Source organism: Corythoichthys intestinalis, chromosome 14, assembly GCF_030265065.1.
Source record: "Corythoichthys intestinalis isolate RoL2023-P3 chromosome 14, ASM3026506v1, whole genome shotgun sequence".
Classification (NCBI taxonomy): domain Eukaryota; kingdom Metazoa; phylum Chordata; class Actinopteri; order Syngnathiformes; family Syngnathidae; genus Corythoichthys; species Corythoichthys intestinalis.
The window spans coordinates 25,032,358-25,056,409 of NC_080408.1; the positions used below are offsets into that span (position 1 = coordinate 25,032,358).

Genomic DNA, 24,052 nt, shown 5'->3' on the forward strand with positions numbered 1-24,052 from the left:
AGCTAAGAATTGTAAATACATTTAAAAGTGCAAATATAATTCTTTGGTCAGTCAAAAATTCAACGTTTGTAGGCACATCTGTAATTCTTACTTATGTGTTCAAATGCACTACGTAACTTTATCTTTAACCTTCCGTTCGCAAACCCGTTGGAAGTCCAAAATGTGTGTGAGACATGCCTCAAAGTGTGTGCGTAGGTGTGTGTATTTGCCCACAGTTCTCTGTCAAGCTGACTCAATCGGCAGTAGCTATCGGAAACAGGAGACAAGGACTTGGCTCAAAGCATCGCAAGGCAGCGTGGTGGGCTCCACACACATGCATACACACAGGTTTTGTTTAACTGGCATACCATAAATAACCTGTTTATCTTTAACGGTGCAGACAATTTAATTGTTTCAAAGTCTTTCAAAGTCAGCTGCCATCTAAAGAAAAAGGACGTCTGTGCCAATGTGTTTGCTTATAGCGGCTTGTGGTTGGGGAGGGCACTGGAGGCATAAATATCTTCTTTTTCTGGACCTTTCTACTTTTCTACTCTGTCACTCTCATTCACACACACGGCGGTGCGGCCCACTTCCTTACCAGTCCCATCTCTCACAGTGTTAGCCCGGACTTCCCACTGCAATTACTTATAAAAACTTTTCAGGGCAGCCACACGTGGTCAGGTTTTTAAAGAGCTGCGTCCCCCTCCTCACGTGGTGCGGGGGGTATTGAGTCGTCACAGACCTCCTGAATGATCACCGAAAAATAAGGCGGCGTAGACAATAGCACGTCTTGATGAATTCAATTCTTTCAGGAGCCAGTACCGTTGTCCAGGCAGCTCCAGGCAAAACAATCATTTCTTTGATAGTCTAAGAAACACACTCAAGTTGGTTGCTCCTATAAACTGCCTCTAACTACTTTCAAATTAGGATCTAAACACAGTTCACCTCTGATTGGAACTGTACTTTATAAAAGTTAGATCCTTCATTCTTTTTCCAGTGCTGGACGTAAAAACGACCTGCTTCTTGATGCACGCAAGAATCAATAAAAAACTTTAAAAAATCGAACATCAGGAACTGACCTGGTCTGCAGTGGAAGCAGCAATGGTGTTCGATTCAGACATGGTGTGATGCTGTGATCCAGTGGTGCTACTCAGCTGGACCTTGTAGGTTCCGTCATTCACGCCTTGCCTTTCAGGTCCTCAGCAAATGAGAGGGTAGAAAACACAGTATTTGCTCCCTTTTTCTCTGCCTTGATTAATGCTGAATTACTTTCACCTCATTTCATCGGATGGAGCTCAGCTTCCTCTCCGCCTCTCTCACTCATTCGGCATGGTAGCCCATTCTCTCTCCCTAACCCCCATCCCCCTCCCTCCTTCTGTGATCCCAGTTCTCCCTCCCGTCGCCCTCTTACTTTTTACTCACCCCAGTCTCTCTCTCTCACTCCTCTCATTGATTTACTTTTCTTTTTTGACCCTTTTTCAGTCGTATTTCGCTGTTTCAGGAATATGCATCCGCCTTCCTCTCCACCACATCAACCTCCCGCTATTTTCCTGCCCCCGCCCTCCTTGCAAGAAAAAGACACAGGAAACATCCACAGTCTTTCTCCTCTACCTCCACAATGAATGGCCTGTTGTCACTCCAGCACCTTGGCAGAATGCATAAGCAGAAGAGAGGAGGAACGATGGAGGAATTTGTGTGGTTTGCACTTAGTGTTGAACTTATACACTGATTGGCAAAGTAAAATACGATGTGTCTAGAACACGTATGGGCTGCAGCCAAGCACTTTTTTTCTGCCCTCTTTCTCCCAAGAGATTAAACTTTAGGAAAATAAAAAGTGACGTCAGACTCGTCTGTCCCTCTTCAAGCTCTTTCTCTCCGTTTCTCTTATTTCTTCCACTTGTTTTCAGAGGCAGCTGCTGCAGCTCTGAAGACCACCAACAACCTCTCTTTCAGTGGCACTTGACTCTTCCAAATCCTCGTCTGTCTCTACAACCTGACATTGCCAATGCCCCCCGCCCGCAACCCCCTGCACACCAAACACACACAAATCCTGCACAGTGTCATACTGAGAGAACAACCCTCCTCCTTGGTCTTGTTTGCCACATGTTCACTGAGTTACACCCTTTTAAATTCAAACGGTTCCATTTGGCTTGTTTTGCCTTACACATTGTGCCTGTTTGTCACCACATGGCTAATGTCAGCCCTAAAATACAGATGTGCAAATGTGATATCAATAAATGCATGAGAAGCTGGTAAACAATTTGATGTGACACAGTAAAAGTGAGGTATGGTAGTAGGTGTTTAAAATAATTGGAAAATCAACACTACAGCTTGAGTGCAGACCTTCAAATACAGTTAATCCCAAGAAATCAACGCTGGATGCTTTTAATTTGGTTCAGTTTAGAGCCTCAAAATCTCAAAATGAAATTATTGGCCACCACAACTGTGACTGCACGGTCATATAAAGCTAGCAGCACACCACGCCATGAAAAAAATAAACTCAAATTCACACTAAATTACAAATGCCATCAATCCATTGTCCATATTGTTTATTTCGCTTGCGGAGACAGTCAGGGCCGGCCCAGCCTATACGCAGACTATGCAGCTACTTAGAGCCCCTGACCACTACGGGGCCCAGATAGGGGGCAATCTGGCAATTGTTTAATTTATATTCTATTTTGTTTACTGCAGTTTGCTTTATTTGACTTTTGTGAGTTTTGATACTTGATTACAAGCTTAAAAAATTCTTTCCTCTTCAAGAAAAAGGTTTGGTGTTATCTACTGTAAGTACTGGCAATCATTTGGGGTGAGAAGTTTGAAGAATGCAGTGCAACAAAATCTGAATAATATACAAAATATGGACATATAGGTTGGATTGCATGTATGGGTTTCACAGTACACTGTGACGAAATGGTGGGCCAAAAATATGGGCCCCTTGGCATAATTTTGCTTAGGGCCCCCAAAAGGTCTGGGCCGCCCCTGGTGACAGTTGAGGTGGAACCTCACCTAGCTCACCTTAGGAGAAAGATGGACTACACCCTGGACTAGACAATCATATGGTAGTACCGTATTGGCCCTAATATAAGACGGCCCTGATTATAAGACAACCCCCTCTTTTTCAAAACTCAAGTTTGAAAAAAGACTTTTTGAACACTAAATTAATTTTTATACAGAAAATAAATATATTTGAGGGAAAACGCATGTTATTTTGCCTCATTCAAATCCTAATATCTGAACCTTTAAATATGTAAACTACAGTGCAATCACATTCGTAGATGAATGGCCTTTGGTTTTTGAAATGTTAATAAACCAATCTATTGTGATAAAGCAACAAATTTGTAATTGCAATACCATCAAAGTGAGGTGTAACTGTAACTGTAATCTTGAAACAGCTCTGGATAAGGAAAAACATTGCAATAAAATAATGCAAACTGGTTAAACTTGAAAGTAGCCAGTAAGTCATGACAGAACATTACTCAAGTTCAGCATTCGCTTCAATGATATCTGTTGCCATCTAGCGTCGTAAATGGGTATAATGTTTAGACCGCGAATATAAGATGACCCCCACTTTACAGTCTTATTCCAATGCAAAAAAACACCGTCTTATATTCGGGCCAATACGGTAATTGCAAATGGAAGTTTGACATTACAAGTAGTACAGATCACATTACTTCAAAAATGTGTATTGCAAAGCTTTAAATTGTTATTCATGTAAAAGTAATCTTTTACGATGTTGATAAAATAGAGTGGCATCTATAAAGCTGCACATGGAAAGAGAATAAATCAGTTCCAGCGGCAATCTACAATATCTATTAAATCTACAAAAACATTTCACGTTCTAAATTGCCAAACAAGTGTAAAAACAATAAATAAATAGATAAATAATAATAACCACGATTAACTTTCAAACGGGAGCACGGTTGGCTGACTGGTTAGCCTAAATATTCGGAGATTAAGGGGTCAATCCCAGGCTCCGACCTTCCTGTGTGAAGTTTGCATGTTCTCGCTATGTCTGCGTGGGTTTTCTCCAGGTACTCCAACTAACTCTAACCCTCCTCCCACATCCCAAAAACATGCATGGTAGGCTTATTGACAATTCCAAATTGTCCCTAGTGAAGGAGAGAGTACTTTTTCTCATAGGCACCGCCTGACTGTTTGTATTACTCTAACACACCCAATATAAAATAAATAGCACTTATACCATAGTTTAAGGAAAACAAGCAGAAAATAGGGCATAAAAGATACTCGACGCCTTCTTATCACGGAAGCCCAACGTGTGCGTCATGAGCGAGATTGACGCACCAACTCTCGCAATCAGTTCTCCCGGACAGTCCAGAACAAATGGCGGGACGGTCTGTCCCAACACAAGGAGCACTGGAGAACGCCTGATATCTAACTGATAACATGACTGACAAGACTCCCAGAGCTCCTTTGACGCTGAGGTGGCAAAATCCACAACCCTCGTTGCCTGGACAACAGTAACTCCTGAATCCTCCTGTCCAATCCACATACAGACAATAATCCCAAACACACCCTTCTTCCTGCCCCCCTGTGAGACCCTTCAATAGACTGAATGTTTTAACTAATCGTTGTCATTTTTTCTCGGGAACCTTTTGTTGACTTCTGATATGGTGACCTTGGAACAAGCTTGCCTCCCCGCCTAAGTGTTTCTGTTTCGCCTTGCCGTCTTATCTCTGTCGACCTGAATAAATTGTGAACTTGTTTTCAGTGAGGCTTCTTTAAACCTTTCAAAATGGAGTCAATACAAAGGGCTAAGACTAAAGTGACGCAGGGAGTTTGCCCTTCTGGCTGGATTACCAGGATCCCGCCGGCCGAGGTCATTGGAGCTGCGCCAGCACAGGTCCAGCGGTTTGGCTGGCACGATTCTGGCAGTCTAGCTAGAAGGTCAGATTCCTTCACTAGGTATGAGTGATTGCATCCTAGTGCCCTACGATTGGCTGGCAACTGATTCAGGTTTAAACCTACCTACCTCCCATAATTAGCTGGGTGGGATAGGCTCCAGCAACCCCGGTGAGCCTCGCGAGGATACGAGGGGGGTTCTGTCCTGTGCCTGGCCCTTCTCTTCTAATTATCAGCATATTCCATCACACTCATGCATCACAAAGACTGTGTGCTCTTCCATGCGTCACAAAGAACAACTGAGAACACAAACATGTCACAAAGAACAACTGAGAACAAAAACATGAAAGTTACCAGTTGTGCATTTAGGCACGGCCTCTTAGCATTCAGTGTCAATTCATCAGCGACTCAGCACACTCCTGCATGTCGACTGATGATGACACAAGTCTCCAAACTAATCATCCTGCTCAGCTTGACCTGCTCAATCCCACAACACCATTTCTCCAATTCCTGATTGTTTTCTTTGCCTGGCCAACATCAATAAGTTGTTTTCCTTTTTTTTCTACACATTTTTCTCAAATTCTCACGCGTCTTCACAAGATCCCTCCAGCTTCCGTTTCCTGAATATTTTTCTTCACTTTCTTTCTTAGCCCAAGATGAGTTCTTACAAAATGCGCTACTGCCCTCCAGTGTCCAGTTTTATTGCTTTAAAATGAGTTTTGAGCGTTGTGCATTGCAGTTTAGGTGCAACAGAACCTCGAAATGCCTGTTGTAAAAAAAAACAAAAAAAAAACGTAAAAGACGTATAAATACGTTTTTGGGACACTGAAACAATTAAAAATAGAACATATTTCTACGTTTTTGGGAGCAAATAAGTAAAATAAATAATGCAATTGTTGAAGCACACTCAACCGTTCATAACAAAGTATTTAACATTCCCTTGTAGATGCAACACTTCATCAGTAATAAAATGCTCAATCTAGTTCATTCTTATCCGTGCATCCAATAAAACAATGCATCTCTGCTTGCCTTTTGTCTTTGATGTTTTCAAGATGTGTAATCCAGCAAGTGCTTGAAAGTAACATTGGATCTTAATCAAATCTTGCTTGAAAGTGGCAATGAATCTTAAGCCAAACTTTTTACCAAGTCATTGGCAGAGAAACTAACCCCAAATTCCTGCGGCTGTGACACGGTTGCGTGATGAGTACGAAAACTTCTCAGGTCAACTTCTACCGGTTGCGTTTGCGCTACGAATGTCTGCAGCAATCAGACAGAGGAAATCACGAGGGCTCTCACGAGAATGCATGAATTCAGGCGCAATCGCGTAATAACGTGAGATTTTATGTCCCACTGTCAGACACTTGAGAATAAAAGATGGGCAGTGTTGTCAGTAACGCGTTAGTTAGTAACGCGTTACTGTAATCTGATTACTTTTTTTCAGTAACGAGTAATCTAACGCATTCATTTTTCTACACCAGTAATCGGATTAAAGTTAGTTTCCTTAGTGTCTCTGCGTTACTATTTTTTCATTGCCTCATAACGTATGTAGAATGAAGAATATTGTTGTCATGTACGAAGAGCATTTTGAATAGAAAATGCTAAAATAAAAGGTTCCCGGTACGTGTTTCCATGACAACCTCTTAGCTATTTCCTGTTTTGGTCTCACATCACGTGTTGTGGGACTGAGGCAGGTGGACATTTGCGCCGAGTATTGAGACGTTGCGAGGGAATGTTGATCATTGGATATCCATGAATGAAGGTATTTTTCCTTTATTCTGGAGGTTATCAGCAAAAGGTTGGACCCCCTACATGCGCGGCCGTTTCGTTGCTTTGCCGTAGCAACGACGGGCAGTCATTGCTCCAAGTTGGCAAGCTTTGTTTACATCATATGCGTGTTGCACATTAATGCCGTGAGGTGATGTGTTCGTTTAGCATCTGTGGGATGTGTTGTAAGTCCGACTGAGTTTAAAGTGCTTAGTTGCCGCCATGTTTTGTGGCCAAATTGACCGCGTGTGTGTTGAGAGGAGTACTTCCGGGTTGTTAATGTGAACGGCTGCACGCGCATCCGCGCCCGCCACCATCTTTGTGTTTATTGCACTGTACAATCCACTTGTGTGTTGTTGATTATTGTGCCGTCAGTTTGCATTGTTTTACATTGGCACTAATATGCTGTTAACCATAACCCGAAATTCAGAAGTTTTGACATTAGGCTTAATCTTAGAGTTAGCGGGGTTTAATTGGTCGGTGGAGTGGAGTTCAACAAATTCCAAGCAGTTTGTCAGATATTTGTTAGTTTCAGGGCTCCGGAGTGGCTAAGCTAGCGCGAAATTCTAATATTCCCCTTTAAATTCAATTATCGGAAAGTCAATAACATGTGATGACATTTTTCTGTTGTCATTCTTATGTTGAGGCGGCAAAGGGAGAAAAATGGGTAAAAAATAACTGATAGATTACTTTTAAAGTAACTTAGTTACTTTGATAATGAAGTAATCAGTAAAGTAACTAGATTACTTTTTTGAGGCGTACTCAGTAATCAGTAATTAAATTACTTTTTCAAGTAATCCGTGACAACACTGAAGATGGGTAAGTGCAACATTTAGTCTTTCTGGAAAGAGTTTAGCAACTTCGTCACCATCAAGATCAAGGACGACTTCACGCTAAAATGGGAAAATGTTGGTTTTGTGTTTTTTTCCGGAAGCGGATTGAAGAAGAGACTTTTTTTTTTTTTTTTTTTTTTTGCAATTAATGCATCCTGAAGATGGCTTTCAAACATTTTAATGATGACACTATCTCCTATTTGGAGCTTGTCAAGGACTCGAAAATTACAAAGGTTCATAAAACTGTTTATATTTGTAAAAAACAAAAAAAAAAACAAAAAGGAAGTGTAACATTTTTTTTGTTTTGTTGTTGTTTTATCACATCATGTTTTATTCATTTTATCACGAAACAAATACTAAAATATAAATTATTGAATGAGTTTGTCATTTTTCTTCATGAAGACATTGCAAGCTCATGAAAAAAGTAATTATTTTATGTGTACATGAATATGCAAAAGTATGGATAAAATGTTGAAATGCTATGTTATGTAACACCAACATTTCACCTCAAAGTGAATGTACTGTGGTGGCAGGTGTAGATAAAGGGACAGACTCTGCGACAAAAGTGCTTTATTTAGAAAAGAAACCGGTAGTTTTATTTTGTATCAGTGCTAAATGTCATTTCTAGCATGGTGGTATTGTTTCAACTTCATGCGGCCTGGCCACGCCATCTGAAAAAAAAGACCTCTATGTCAAGCCTACAATTACATGTGGGACATCGTAGCCCATTCCGCAGGCAGTGTAAATTGTCAGATTGATTAGTATGCTTGCAAATACCTACAAAGTCATGAATGTGGCCAATCTTGTCGCAGCCGCAGGCGGTGTTAATTAGGGGCAAGCAAAGGTGTGTTGTAACATTCTTGCGCTTTACGGCTCATTGGCTACAATTACATGGCCACATTTACTCAGATTGAAAGCCTGATCGAAATAAAAATTCTTCATTTTCTCACACCATTCAGATTGTTCTAACCAAATACAGTCCATTCCAATGAAGAATCTATTCTGAATGAGAGGGGTGGTGGTTATTATCTGATCAACGCGCATGAAAACAGCAATTCCAAAATTTCGGAACCGTCTTTACAACGCACGTCTGTGATGTTAGTATATGGCGGAAAACACAGACAAAAATGAAAAAGCAGTTTCAGCTCTTGCAACCCTCTTTAAAATAGACTGCTGTATTTTAAGCCAAAAGAACTGTTGTGTTTGATAGAACAACATGTCTATATGCTGCCATAGCAGATTCATGGCGCATTAAGCCCCCGAACTATTTTTAATTTGTCCTTTTTACCCTGAAAACCCGCGTTTACAGACGTTGCGCAACTGCTTTTGTTTCAACCCGGCTGTAAAACGAAGGTAATTAATTATATTTATTATTCAAAATGTCGTTTTTAGCTTAGAATCATTAATTGATGTCTCATATTTTGTTTAAAAAAAAACGACATTAATAAAATTATTCATTCACATATTTTAAACCTTTAAACAAATTATGTCACAATGAAAAAAATGGCGTCTGTAAAAAAGTCACGGATATCTACCTCATAACTATATTAGCTGTATTTTTTTTGCTACAGTTGCATTTTCTACGATATATTAGATGATAAATAATCGATCCAAACAAAATCTCGACCACTCACACACAAATATATGAAAAAGAAAATCTCGAAAACTCCTTGATGTCTGCGATTTCTGCATCGCGACCCTTGTTATATTACCATGTTTCATCAATAAAATCCCCCCAAAAATCCAGCTGTGGCATTCACAGCTGTGTCTTGACACTCAGTGATACATGCTACATGGAGTTTTTGGATCGAAACAAGGTAAGTTGCCGATAATATCTCGTTAAAGTCATGCCGTCTGTAATTCTGCTCTCGCGTGCTCTCACCTCCTGATAGTGTTTTGCGGTTTAAAAAATGCCCTCCTGTTTAGAATTTTTCTTCCCCCAGAAAATTGAGATTTAAAGCTTTCCAATGATGTATCATACATGCATGTCGGACAATTTTGAAAAGTTGGCTAAATTGGGGGTCTCAGAGCGGAACTTCAAGTCACTTGAGTGTTTTCCGCCATATGTTTTTCTGTCATTCCCAGAACATAGAAGAAGAGAGAAGCGGGAACAAAACCGAACTGGTCGGAGAATAACAAGTTCCTCGAAATATTACAAGATCTTACAATCATTGAAAAAACTGGCAGTAGAAAAATGGTGAAAAAACCTTTTGGTGGTTAAGTAAATTTGGCCAGCTGCCAACCCAGTGAGACTAACATGAGTAAACTAATTGATTGCATTAGGCTAACATTAATATCTACACTCTATTATGTAACTGCTGACTGCATTTTCAGATGATCTTATTGAAATATTTCTCTAGGAGTAAAATGACACCTGATCGAGACGACGCTGGTCACGTATAATTAGCCTTATACCTACACAAAGGAGGATTGTTAGGTAAGAAAAATGTTCGCACGTGGCTAATTAACGATGTTTTAATGTGATCCTATGAGACAGTAACATTGGATAAGGAGCAGTGGAACAAAGTAAAAAAGAAGAGCAGAGTGAAGGGGCAGGGGAGCAAAGTGATGGTGCAGAAGATTGAGATGAGGTTAGAGAAAAACCTAAAGGGAAGTACAGGCTGGGGCCTTGAATTGGTTAAAAAAAAAAATAGTACAAAAAAAATAGGTGTTTCCAGTAATGGCTCTCCTACACTGATAATGATGGTAAGTGTTAAACTTTTCCTTATTTTTTCCCTAGTATATTTGATTTTAACAGACTTCATAACGGTATTGACGGGTCAGATCGGTCATGCACTGCGCCTCACATTCAAATAGGGGGCCGCCCACAGCAAGAGGAGCTATTCACAAACACACGCACGCAGCGATCTAATGTCAGGTTTCTGTTGAAAAAGTACGAAAGCTGTACCGCATACAAACAGGAAGGATTGTCCCGGAGTGGTTTGTTCGAGGATTCAAGGTAATTATTATATTTTTCGTACCATGCATGCATTTTGAAACTGTGTGGAAAAAAATCAATAGGAGAAATTAGCCGCCACTGCATTAGCATCATAGTTCGCAATATTTACGTAAAATGCTAACTGCACATTTTTTTTTGCTTTTAACAAAGAAACGAGACTGTTTTAAGGACATATCTATAAAGAATTTGGGGATTTAAGCATTTATTCACAAGAATTTTCACCGGAAAAGCTCTGTTTACATAAGGCGGCCGCTAGCTACATTCACTAGTAGACTAGCATTGTACTTCCATACATCTACATAAAATAAACGCGAACTGCACATATTTTTTGCCTTTAACCAAGAATTGAGACTGTTTTACGTCCATATCTATAAAGAATTCCGGGATTTAAGTATTTATTCACAAGAATTTTCACCGGAAAAGCTCTGTTTACTTAAGGCGGCCGCTAGCTACATTCACTAAAAGACTTGCATTGTACTTTGTCATGATTACGTAAAAGAAATACTAACACCACGTTGTTGTTTTTTTTTTGCTTTTAACCAAGAATCGAGACTGTTTTACGTCCATTTCTATAAAGATTTTGGGGATTTAAGCATTTATTCACAAGAATTTTCCCCAGAAAAGCTCTGTTTACATAAGGCGGCCACTAGCTACATTTACTAACAGACTAGCATTGTACTTCGACATATTTACATAAAATAAATGGCAAATGCACGTGTTTTTTTTTTTTTTTTTTTTTTGCTTTTTACCACGAATTGAGACTTTTTTTTACATCCCTATCTATAAAGAATTCAGGGATTTAAGCGTTTATTCACAAGAAATTTCAACGAAAAAAGGTCTTTGTGATTACACTCGGTCATCTTTGACGGGCTCGCCAACAATGCAGTCCATTTTGAAGTCTATGGATTTTAATATGTCTGTTCAATAAATTGAGAAAAAAAAAAAAACTAGATCATATTGACTTCCATTGTTGAAAAAGGATCCATAGCTCCACTTTCCTCTGTCACTACAGGAATGTTCTGCCACTTAGGTTGGTAGCATTGGAAAGAGTGCTAAAAGACAAATGGTGAAGCAGCCATTCAATAAGGCAGGCTGTCAGGCCGTTTATTCAAAAATGAGTAGGGAAATAATAATATATCCAAAGACACAAACCGTAAACTATTTTAAAATGAGGCTGGTGTAAATTGAGGGACACAATCTCACCATTGTTTCTGTTTTTAGGTGAAAACTGACATGAAAAACAGGCTGCGACCATCTTGCAGCATGTATGATGCCACTTCTTGCCACGTTTCCTAACAACAGAAATTTGTAGCTCTTCTTCAAAATACAAAGAAAAATCAATTGCTCTGAGGCAGGGTGCAAAGAGCAAACTGTTCCACTGATTCCATGACCCGTCAAGAAATACTTGTTTTTACCTAATTCATTTCATTTCTACTATAGCATAAAGAACATGCTAACAAGTTTACCAAGCCATCAGTGTTACTCCACAACACCAAAATAACATGTGAAATGATATAATAATGTGTTAATAATTTCACATATAAGTTGCTCCAGAGTACAAGTCACACCCCCAGCCAAACTATGAAAAAAAAAACTGCGATTTATAGTCCAAGTTAATTAAAAAAAAAAAAAATTTTTTTTTGCATTCACCGGGGCATCGAATAAATTGATTGTAAAAGTACAATCTGCAGTCAAGTGTTATTATTTACACCCCCACAGCTCTCCAGAACGTCTGCCCTTGTTACTGGAAAAAATCTTCGCGGAAACACTGATGACCAATCCGTTAATTTCAATTCAGGGGATCTGGTTGCAAAGGATTTCTCAGGGCGAACTCCTGGACCTTAAAATATTTTGTCTTATGTAGCTTTGCAGACAAACTAAATTAAAATGGTACATTTCCTTTTCATTTTTCCATCATTTGCTGACAATACGTTATATGTACTGTATGTTTCCCATGAAAAAAAAAAAAAAAACAATTTCAGAATACATTATTCTTCTCATGTTCTTCTTCTTAACACTTTTCCTTTGGAAAATGAGCAGCTTTCCAACTTCTGTACACACACTGTGTGAAAATCCCCCCCAAGATTCCCCAACATCCAACAAGGGATCTTTTTAAACTCATCTCATCACAACTTATTAAATAAATAAAACAAACGTTGTTTTGTTGCTACGAATTCCTTTTATTTCATTCTTTTCTTAAAAGCATTAATGAGAATTTAGAAGTGCCATACTGTATTTATGTAAAAGTTTTTTTTTTTAAATGCTGTGGCGATGTCAAAACTTTGTCAACAGGAACATGTTGTAAGATATATATCACATTACAGTAGCCCCGTTTTCATAAACAAGAACGCGTGTAATAAAGATTAAACGTTATCCTATAAACTGGACATATTAACTAGCATTCACATCTTACAGACATGATGTTCTTTCCCACCTCAGTGAACACAGTTGATGCAGGGTGAGGGTCATGGTCAAATGAAAACAATGGATGAATCCGATGAATGATTAATATTTAACAAGACAGTCCAAAACTACAACAAGCGGAGTAATTAAATACCTTGAATTATGTGTGAATTAATGTTTTTCAAATATGGCGGAAAACACAGACAAGACTGAAAAAGCAGTTTCTGCTCTTGCATTCCTCTTTAAAAGAAACTGCTGTTTTTTAAGATAAACAACTGTTGTGTTTGATAGAACAATATGTCTATATGCTGCCATAGCAGATTCATGGTGCATTAAGGCCATGAACTATTTTTAATTTGTCCGTTTTACCCTGAAAACCTCCGTTTACAGACGTCGGTACGAAGGTAATTAATTAAATTCATCATTCAAAATATCTGTCGTTTTTAGCTTAGAATCATTAATTGATGTCTCATATTTCGTTTAAAAAAATAAAAGACTTTTAAAAATTATTCAGTCACATATTTTAAACTTTTAAACAAATTATGTCACAATGAAAAAAAATGGCGTCTGTAAAAAAGTCAGATATCAACCTCATAACAATCGCTTGTTTTTTTTTTTTTTTTTTTTTTTTTGTTACTGTCACATTTTGTCCAATATGTTAAAAGATAAATAATCGATCCAAACAAAAAAATTAATTAAAAAAAAATTTTTTTTTTAAACGTTTAAATGGGTAAATACATGAAAAAGAAAATCTCGAAAACTCCTTGATGTCTGCAATTTCTGCATCGCGACCCTTGTTATATTACCATGTTTCACCCATAAAATCCCCAAAATATCCAGCTGTGGCCATTCACAGCTGTGTCTTGACACTCGGTGATACATGCTACATGAAGTTTTTTGATTGAAACAAAGTAAGTACGCGATAATATCTCATTAAAATTGTGGCGTCTTTAATTCTGCTCTCCCGTGATCTCACCTCCAGTTAGGATTTTGCAGTTTAATTTTTTTTTTTAAATGCCCACCTGTTCAAAATTTTTCTTCCCCCAGAAAATTGAGATTTTAAGCTTTCCAATTATGTATTACACATGCATATAGGACAATTTTGAAAATTGGCAAAATTGGGAGTCTCAGAGCAGAACTTCAAGTCACCTTAGTGTTTTCCGCCATATACGTACAGTAGGATAGTTAAGTCATTTTATACAGGTTCATAAAGATATTGTGTAACTTTGGGTCATGTAATATCTACTGCAAAAACTGCTTTTACACCCAAAACTCAAATTAAAATTAGGCCAACTTGCAGCTACACTGATTACTTCTTTCTCAATCTGTATATATGTCCCTTAAAACAATTAGGCTAATATAGTTTCACCTCTCATTAGCCCAGCCTGCGTGTGATGGGTCTTCCAACTGCAACAAAAGGCCCTTAACTGAAGGAAGCATCCGTACGACTGCTCTCCTTTCAAGAGTCGCTCACTTGATAAAATGGCATAAGAGAATGGCAGACACACAAGTGAAGGCAGGCTATCGTTAGAGGAAGCTATAGCAGTGATGACACAAATTTGCAGGGTTGAGGTTCATAACAGGACACGCACTGTCAAAGCCATTGATGGAAGGAATAATAGCTCTCAAAAAGCCCCACTTTGCACAAAAGGCTGACTTTGTTGAAATCAATAAAAGGACAAAATGTGTTAAAGAACGCTGGAAGCTGACAGAAAATCTGTGTTTCTCGTTTCGGTTGTTTAGGATAGTAAAACGAGATGGTGCCCTCTAGAGCCCCCTCTAACCAAAAGAAGGACGAGATGAAAAAAGTGAACAGGGAGACATTTCCAACGCTTGGTTTAACCTGAAGTTTCCATGATAATTTCTCTAACCATTCCCGACCCCCACTGCTTTGGCTGGGAGGGCCCCAGCTGTTGGGTCTGTATAAATAGCGTGAGGCTTCGGCCTCGGACCCCCAGGGAGAGCGGGGCTCATCGGAGGGAAAGCAGGGGAACAAATCAGGCTGGAAAAAGCACACAACACACACATTTTGACAAACATATGGGACCATTGCTGGGAACGAAACCAAGGTACATGTGACTGAAGTTGAACACACGTGGCTGAAGTCACTGTCGCACTTGTAATGGGACAAAGGATGGGAAAGGCAAATATACGTCATAGCTGTCTCCTATCGTCTTAAAGTACCAGAAAAGTAATTATTTTTTTTCCATCTAATGATTAACAAAATATGCGCCTGAAATAGAAATTAGTTAAACATTTGTAGATCACAAAATGACAATATAGTAAGCAAGAAAAGACAATGTACAGTAAAAGTCAATGTAAAGTCAACCTGTGGTCAAAATTTCAGGTAGGCATGTGCAGTCTTTTGCAAGACAATCTTTGCTCATAGAGTTCATAACTGCATTGACGGGATTGCACATCCGTCAGCCACTGCGCATAGCCTTCCAGTAGGGGACCGTCCTACAGTCCGCTTAAGATATTCACAGTCGGTTGCAGTTAGTCAACACATTCTGGATTAATGTTGAAAAAGTACAAAAGCTGTACCGCATACAAACAGGAAGGATTGTCTCAGGAGTGATTTGTTCGAGGAGTCAAGGTAATTATTATACTTTTCGTACCATGCATGCATTTTGAAACGTTGTGAAAAAAATCAGCGAGAGAAATTATTCGCTACAGCATTGGCATCATATTTCGCAATATTTACGTAACAATAATGCTACTTGCAGTTTTTTTTTTTTTTTGCTTTTGACCAAGAATGGAGACTCTTTTATGTCCAAATCAATAAAGATTTCAGGGATTTAAGCTTTTATTCACAAGAATTTTCAATGGAAAAGGCTCTTTGTTTACATATGGCGGCCACTAATTTCCTTACTGACTAGCCTCATAGTTCGCAGTATTTATGTAAAATAAATGCTACCTGCACGTTTTTTTTTTGCTTTCGACCAAGAATGGAGACACTTTTACGTCCATATCTATAAAGAATTCAGGGATTTAAGCATTTATTCACAAGAATTTTCAACCGAAAAAGCTCTTTTGTTTACATATGGCGGCTGCTAATTTCCTTACTGACTAGCCTCATAGTTCGCAATATTTACGCAAAATAAATGCTACCTGCACGTTTTTTTTTTCGCTTTCAACCAAGAATAGAGACTGTTTTACGTCCATATCTATAAAGAACCAAGGGATTTAAGCATTTAATCATAAGAACTTTTAAAAGAAAAAGCTCTTTGTCTGTGTTTCCACTCGACTCAGGTCCCATCAATACATTATGAAGTCAATGCTTTGTTGCACTATCAGAATAACGAGCCACAAATGCAATGTACATTTATCAGGGAAGAAATATCCATTGAGGAAAAGTGATAAATAATTGGTGAGAGTATGTGCAAGCAAGAGATGGTTGTCCTAAAAAAATTGACCCCCCCTATTGTCCGAGTCCAATAGCTGCTACTCATCTTTTACATACAGTGCCTCGCAAAAGTATTCGGCCCCCTTGAATCTTGCAACCTTTCGCCACATTTCAGGCTTCAAACATAAAGATATGAAATTTAATTTTTTTGTCAAGAATCAACAACAAGTGGGACACAATCGTGAAGTGGAAAGACATTTAGTGGATAATTTAAACTTTTTTAACAAATAAAAAACTGAAAAGTGGGGCGTGCAATATTATTCGGCCCCTTTACTTTCAGTGCAGCAAACTCACTCCAGAAGTTCAGTGAGGATCTCTGAATGATCCAATGTTGTCCTAAATGACCGATGATGATAAATAGAATCCACCTGTGTGTAATCAAGTCTCCGTATAAAAGCACCTGCTCTGTGATAGTCTCAGGGTTCTGTTTAAAGTGCAGAGAGCATTATGAAAACCAAGGAACACACCAGGCAGGTCCGAGATACTGTTGTGGAGAAGTTTAAAGCCGGATTTGGATACAAAAAGATTTCCCAAGCTTTAAACATCTCAAGGAGCACTGTGCAAGCCATCATATTGAAATGGAAGGAGCATCAGACCACTGCAAATCTACCAAGACCCGGCCGTCCTTCCAAACTTTCTTCTCAAACAAGGAGAAAACTGATCAGAGATGCAGCCAAGAGGCCCATGATCACTCTGGATGAACTGCAGAGACCTACAGCTGAGGTGGGAGAGTCTGTCCATAGGACAACAATCAGTTGTACACAGCACAAATCTGGCCTTTATGGAAGAGTGGCAAGAAGAAAGCCATTTCTCAAAGATATCCATAAAAAGTCTCGTTTAAAGTTTGCCACAAGCCACCTGGGAGACACACCAAACATGTGGAAGAAGGTGCTCTGGTCAGATGAAACCAAAATTGAACTTTTTGGCCACAATGCAAAACGATATGTTTGGCGTAAAAGCAACACAGCTCATCACCCTGAACACACCATCTCCACTGTCAAATATGGTGGTGGCAGCATCATGGTTTGGGCCTGCTTTTCTTCAGCAGGGACAGGGAAGATGGTTAAAATTAACGGGAAGATGGATGCAGCCAAATACAGGAACATTCTGGAAGAAAACCTGTTGGTATCTGCACAAGACCTGAGACTGGGACGGAGATTTATCTTCCAACAGGACAATGATCCAAAACATAAAGCCAAATCTACAATGGAATGGTTCAAAAATAAATGTATCCAGGTGTTAGAATGGCCAAGTCAAAGTCCAGACCTGAATCCAATCGAGAATCTGTGGAAAGAGGTGAAGACGGCTGTTTACAAACACTCTCCATCCAACCTCACTGAGCTCGAGCTGTTTTGCAAGGAAGAATGGGCAAGAATGTCAGTCTCTCGATGTGCATAGCTGATAGAAACATACCCCAAGCGACTTGCAGCTGTAATTGGAGAAAAAGGTGGCGCTACAAAGTATTAACGCAAGGGGGCCGAATAATATTGCACGCCCAACTTTTCAGTTTTTTATTTGTTAAAAAAGTTTCAATTATCCAATAAATTTTGTTCCACTTCACGATTGTGTCCCACTTGTTGTTGATTCTTGACAAAAAATTAAAATTTTATATCTTTATGTTTGAAGCCTGAAATATGGCGAAAGGTTGCAAGGTTCAAGGGGGCCGAATACTTTTGCAAGGCACTGTACATGCACAAGGAAGCAGGTTAGGCTCAAGCGTGACAAATTCCCTAAATAAGTTTGTCTAAAGGCTTATGGCAAAGAAAATGAAGAAGAAAGGGATGGGACTTTTTTTTTTTTCTATCTCACTACTTTCTTCTGGAATAGGAATGAGACCAATTGACCAGAAAATGGGAGGAAGAAAAAAAAAACGTTTTTCACCAACTGCCTAATTGCAATAATATGTTATGGTCTAATGGAGAATAAAACTTATTTTTTTCCCTTTGTGAAACACATGTATAGGGTTGGTTCCAGTGGTAGAGGGTTTCTTTTGCGCCCTGGAGTGGCTCAGTTGGCAATTGTGGACCTTGTCCATCAAAATGTACATCAGTCAGCACTGGTCGTTGATTGTGCTCGATGCTTCTACCGGTGTTCTGAATCACGCACTTTGCTCCTTTAAAGGCTTATAAGACTGTCTGACAGATTGTGCCCCATACTGTCATTCATGCTCTGATCAGGTGCTTATGACCAGTATTACTACCACCTGTGCCATTTATGACACCATGCTTCCTGTAGAACCACTGCAGGATCAGAATTCATTCATTGTCATTGGCGAGGTGTGTCCTGTACTGGCCCCTTTTTCCTCTAAGGCATTCATGGTAACCTTTGACCCATAAAGAATGTTTTACACATGTAAAACTGCATGGGTGCTGTCCAACGTCTGCATTTACCCACCAGTCCTCTACTGTATATAAAATGTGCAACTACAACTACTAGCCACTACCCTGGCCAGGGGTATGAAAACTGGCTCTTGAGCCACATATGGCTTTTCATCTCTTCCTTACCCCTCCCAGTATCCAATGAGTACGTTTTTTTGTTATAATACTAGAAGACTCAAACTACTGGAGACCTGTAGCTAATATACAGTGATTGGCTAATTAGAAGGACAGCCCTGCATAGCCAACATTTTCAACATGTGAATTTAGCCAGCAGAAATTTAAACAGGCTTGAAGTGGGGAGTAAGAGTGACCATAGACTAACACACAATATGGCAGCACCCAGTTCACGCTTGATTGTTGGGGAAATTAACAGTATCACCCCAGGCAAATGCATGGATATTGAAAATGTGTTGTAACTTGCTCATTTCTCGATCAATTTGCATGAGGTTTACTTGTTGTTAATGTGTATGCTAACTAGGGGTGTGACAAAATATCGAAATGGTGATATATCGTGATACTTTGCATTCCAAAAGGTTATTGATAAGCTAATGCCAAGAAACGAGATCTCGTTTTTAAAAAGTTGTCAATTTAAAAAGATAAAATAAGGAACCAACAAGTTGCTACCAAAATCTTCCACCATAACAGTGTCTCAGTTAACTCTATGCCTGCCATTGACGGTATTTGACGCCCAATCCATTGAGAGTGCTAAGGGCGAATGAACCGTTCATTCAAAACCAGAACATTCACAGGCAGTCTTTTCGATTTTTGGGCCATTTACTGGCCGCTTTCTCTTCATTTTAGGGCATATGTAGGTCATTTCCTGTTAAGTTTGAGTCACTGCCTATTTATTCCCGGGTCACTTCCTGTTGATTTTGGGTTACAGAACAGGAAGTGACCCGGGCAACCAATGCCAGGCAACGAGGTCATTTTGGACCATTTCAGGTCATTACCAGTCACTTCTGGTTGATTTTGGGGCATTTTATGGGTCACTTCCTGTTGATTTTGGGTTACAGAACAGGAGGAACAGGAACAGATTGCCCTCAAAGCTACCACTGACGGCCATAGAAGTGGGAGGGGCCCGTTTGAAGAGGGAGGGGATCATTCGCTGTAACCCTCCCAGTTCAAATGGATTGGACATACACAAATGATGAACTCACAGCAGAAGGATGGAGATAGCTTTTTTTGTTTGTTTGTTTAATAGTTGTTTTGTAGAATATCCTAGAATGATATCCTGACCAGTGTATCAATAATCGTTGTATCGCCATATCGTGAGATTATAATTATCGTGACCTTTGCATCGCACATCGTATCGTATCGTGAGGTACGAAGAGGTTTCCACCCCTAATGCTAACGACGTATAACATTTAAATGTTGTGTGTTTTTGTTAGAGATGGGAAATTTTGTTTTCAGTGCAGGAGTTCATTGATTAGAAAAATATAATACATACTGTAATTGCAACTGCTAAACCGTATTAGAATAAACAGCTTAAAGCCCAAAAAATGTGAGGCCGACGTGCCGTGTTATTTCATTTCAGATGTCAACAACAGAGTTTATTTTCTGTGGGGAACAGGACCATAGTTTAAGGCAAAGGTTGCCTACTCGTTATCCCCTCTGCTGCTGCCTGTTTTCTTTGCCTTGTAAGTAAGATGTGTTACAGGTATTACCTGGGTAGTACCGTAGGCTACTACTCATGTTCTGTAACATTGTTGATAACCTTTACTTCTGTCTGTGTCCTGTAGGACACATTGCCCTCAAAGCTACCTCTGACCCTTACGGTGGTTTGCTTTTGCTTACCTCCACATTTAGCTGGTCAATCAGGTGGGTGAGATCAGACACACAAATCATGTCTGACTCTTCAACCCCCAAATGCCGGCACAGCTCTTTCTCTCTTCATACACAGCTGTTTGTTGCCCCATCACCCCAGAGGCAGTCAGTACGGTTGCTGAGCATTGCTGTTAGCTGAACTGGCTTACTGGCAACTCAATATGTCTGTTACATAATTACAAATTGGGAGAAAGAGAGAGTAACTGTAATTATACCTGTAGACCTAAGAAACACTTGATAAGTGTACATTTTATTATTAGTTGTGTAGTGGTGTACAAATAAAGACACGTTTATTAAATAGCCTGTTGTGGACTGCATACTGTAGTTGCCATATTTTCATATTTGAATACATTCAACTCAGTTTGTAGAATGAAGTGTAAAAAGCTGATACTGTACTATATGTATAGTAAAAGTATTATCTAAAGTAGTGGATTTGATGTCATCTGTCAGTGTACGTTGTGACCCGGGGGAGGTTTGTAGCTATGGATTCCACTATTTCTTTGCTTTTTCTTTCCACTTCACAGCCTACAGCACACATTAGCCATGGTGCCCTCGGGAAAAAATGCATGCGCGCGAACGCACATATACAAAACTCAGACACAGAGGTTATGTAGGAATTGTGTAATTACGGAAACAGTAAAAATCATCCGGAAAAAGATGGCAGCCATGTGTCATTTCATTAAAAAATGTGTTCTGTGACCAAAAAACTTTGGGTTCAACTCCACCCACTGCTGTGTGTAGTTGTTCTCAGGTGTCCTGGAGCAAGGTGCCCAACTTCCCTATTAGACACCCCTAAAAAACTGTCCACTGTTTCAGTGTGACTTGTGGTGTGGGGTTGCTAACTTCAACTCTATGGTACTCTAAAATGCAGATGGAAATTTGTGTGCTATTCATGGCAATATCTTATTTTGTAAACACATCCAGAAAAATATATGGATGCATTTTTTTAATGTATTTACATGGCTTTTCCTCATTTGAAATTGGGAGAGAGGCAGGGTGCATCACTTATATTGTAGATTCTATTCTTATCGTAACTTGACTAATAGTGTAACTACAACAGCACATATCTACATACAGTGCCTTGCAAAAGTATTCGGCCCCCTTGAACCTTGCAACCTTTCGCCACATTTCAGGCTTCAAACATAAAGATATAAAATTTTAATTTTTTGTCAAGAATCAACAACAAGTGGGACACAATCGTGAAGTGGAACAAAATTTATTGGATAACTTAAACTTTTTTAACAAATAAAAAACTGAAAAGTGGGGCATGCAATATTATTCGGCCCCCTTGCGTTAATACTTTGTAGCGCCACCTTTTGCTCCAATTACAGCTGCAAGTCGCTTGGGGTATGTTTCTATCAGTTTTGCACATCGAGAGACTGACATTCTTGCCCATTCTTCCTTGCAAAACAGCTCGAGCTCAGTGAGGTTGGATGGAGAGTGTTTGTGAACAGCAGTCTTCAGCTCTTTTCATAGATTCTCGATTGGATTCAGGTCTGGACTTTGACTTGGCCATACTAACACCTGTATACGTTTATTTTTGAACCATTCCATTGTAGATTTGGCTTTATGTTTTGGATCATTGTCCTGTTGGAAGATAAATCTCCGTCCCAGTCTCAGGTCTTGTGCAGATACCAACAGGTTTTCTTCCAGAATGTTCCTGTATTTGGCTGCATCCATCTTCCCGTCAATTTTAACCATCTTCCCTGTCCCTGCTGAAGAAAAGCAGGCCCAAACCATGATGCTGCCACCACCATGTTTGACAGTGGGGATGGTGTGTTCAGGGTGATGAGCTGTGTTGCTTTTACGCCAAACATATCGTTTTGCATTGTGGCCAAAAAGTTCAATTTTGGTTTCATCTGACCAGAGCACCTTCTTCCACATGTTTGGTGTGTCTCCCAGGTGGCTTGTGGCAAACTTTAAACGAGACTTTTTATGGATATCTTTGAGAAATGGCTTTCTTCTTGCCACTCTTCCATAAAGGCCAGATTTGTGCAATGTACGACTGATTGTTGTCCTATGGACAGACTCTCCCACCTCAGCTGTAGATCTCTGCAGTTCATCCAGAGTGATCATGGGCCTCTTGGCTGCATCTCTGATCAGTTTTCTCCTTGTTTGAGAAGAAAGTTTGGAAGGACGGCCGGGTCTTGGTAGATTTGCAGTGGTTTGATGCTCCTTCCATTTCAATATGATGGCTTGCACAGTGCTCCTTGAGATGTTTAAAGCTTGGGAAATCTTTTTGTATCCAAATCCGACTTTAAACTTCTCCACAACAGTATCTCGGACCTGCCTGGTGTGTTCCTTGGTTTTCATAATGCTCTCTGCACTTTAAACAGAACCCTGAGACTATCACAGAGCAGGTGCATTTATACGGAGACTTGATTACACACAGGTGGATTCTATTTATCATCATCGGTCATTTAGGACAACATTGGAGCATTCAGAGATCCTCACTGAACTTCTGGAGTGAGTTTACTGCACTGAAAGTAAAGGGGCCGAATAATATTGCACACCCCACTTTTCAGTTTTTTATTTGTTAAAAAAGTTTAAATTATCCAATAAATGTTGTTCCACTTCATGATTGTGTCCCACTTGTTGTTGATTCTTGACAAAAAAATTAAATTTCATATCTTTATGTTTGAAGCCTGAAATGTGGCGAAAGGTTGCAAGATTCAAGGGGGCCGAATACTTTTGCAAGGCACTGTTTGTACATACATACAACAATACCAGAAGAGATGGAAACCATGGTTTCAGCAAACATTTGGAAAAAACATGAACAGAGGTCTACCAAGAATTTATCAAAAATGGACCAATGGAGTCCAAGTACAAAAATGATACCAAAATAGACACGTTTTATGAGAACAACAACAACAACAGCAAAATCATGATTAGGCTAAAAAATAATATTAAGGATTTGTAGAGTGTGCCTGATTTCTTGATGAAAAAACTAATTAAAATTATATTTGAACATCACTATTAGGTAGCTTTTTTTGTTTTAATTAAATAATATCTGAACAGTATGTCCCATGATATTATTTAAAAAAGAAAAAAAAAAAAGTATGTCCCATGATATTTAGAAATGTGTTAAATTTGCAGATGGCACAAATTTACGATGTTAATGGGAGGACAATAAAGAATAACTGGGAACAATGGAAAGGGAATTGTCATGGTAAAGAAAGCTTTTGTTAAGAAATAGGGTGTTACAAAATCAAAGTAAAATTAAATACATGATGTAAGGCGTTACAAACGGGTCACTGAAATTTATTTGGGTGTGAATGAATGAATGGAAACGTCTAAAACAAAGGAATTGTTGAAAAAGGGACATATATAAATGGAATATTCTATTTTTCACTTATACTATATTCTGGCCATACTGTGTGTTTGTGCTGAAGACACATATTCAGTAATTTAGTAAAATTTAAAAACAGAAAACAACCATATAAATGAATGAATACAGGTTATTTTGCGGTGACTAACCAGAGGTGAGTAGAGTAGCCAAAAATGTTACTCAAGTAAGAGTAGCGTTACTTCAAAATAATATTACTCAAGTAAAAGAAATCATCAAAAAGTTGTACGTAAGTACAAGTAAAAAAGTATTTGGTGAAAAGAAAACTATAGTAAGGAGGAAATGAGTAACATTGTGAGT

General features: G+C 39.1%; 1 protein-coding gene across 4 annotated transcripts in view; it reads right to left on the bottom strand.

Annotated features, from left to right (window-relative positions):
* The window catches only part of slc6a9 (solute carrier family 6 member 9), a 106,962-nt gene that overhangs the window by 63,567 nt on the left and 19,343 nt on the right, over positions 1 to 24,052 (bottom strand). The window contains exons 1-2 of one of the 4 annotated variants that reach the window (XM_057856756.1): positions 4,970 to 6,245; positions 1,059 to 1,177 (exon numbers count right to left, since the gene is read on the bottom strand). The exons of the other annotated variants lie outside the window; for them this stretch is intronic. Coding sequence (XP_057712739.1) covers positions 1,059 to 1,177; positions 4,970 to 5,078 — 228 coding nt within the window. The 5' untranslated portion in view covers positions 5,079 to 6,245. Of the gene's footprint in view, positions 1 to 1,058; positions 1,178 to 4,969; positions 6,246 to 24,052 lie in introns of those variants that run through there. 4 annotated transcript variants of the gene reach the window in all.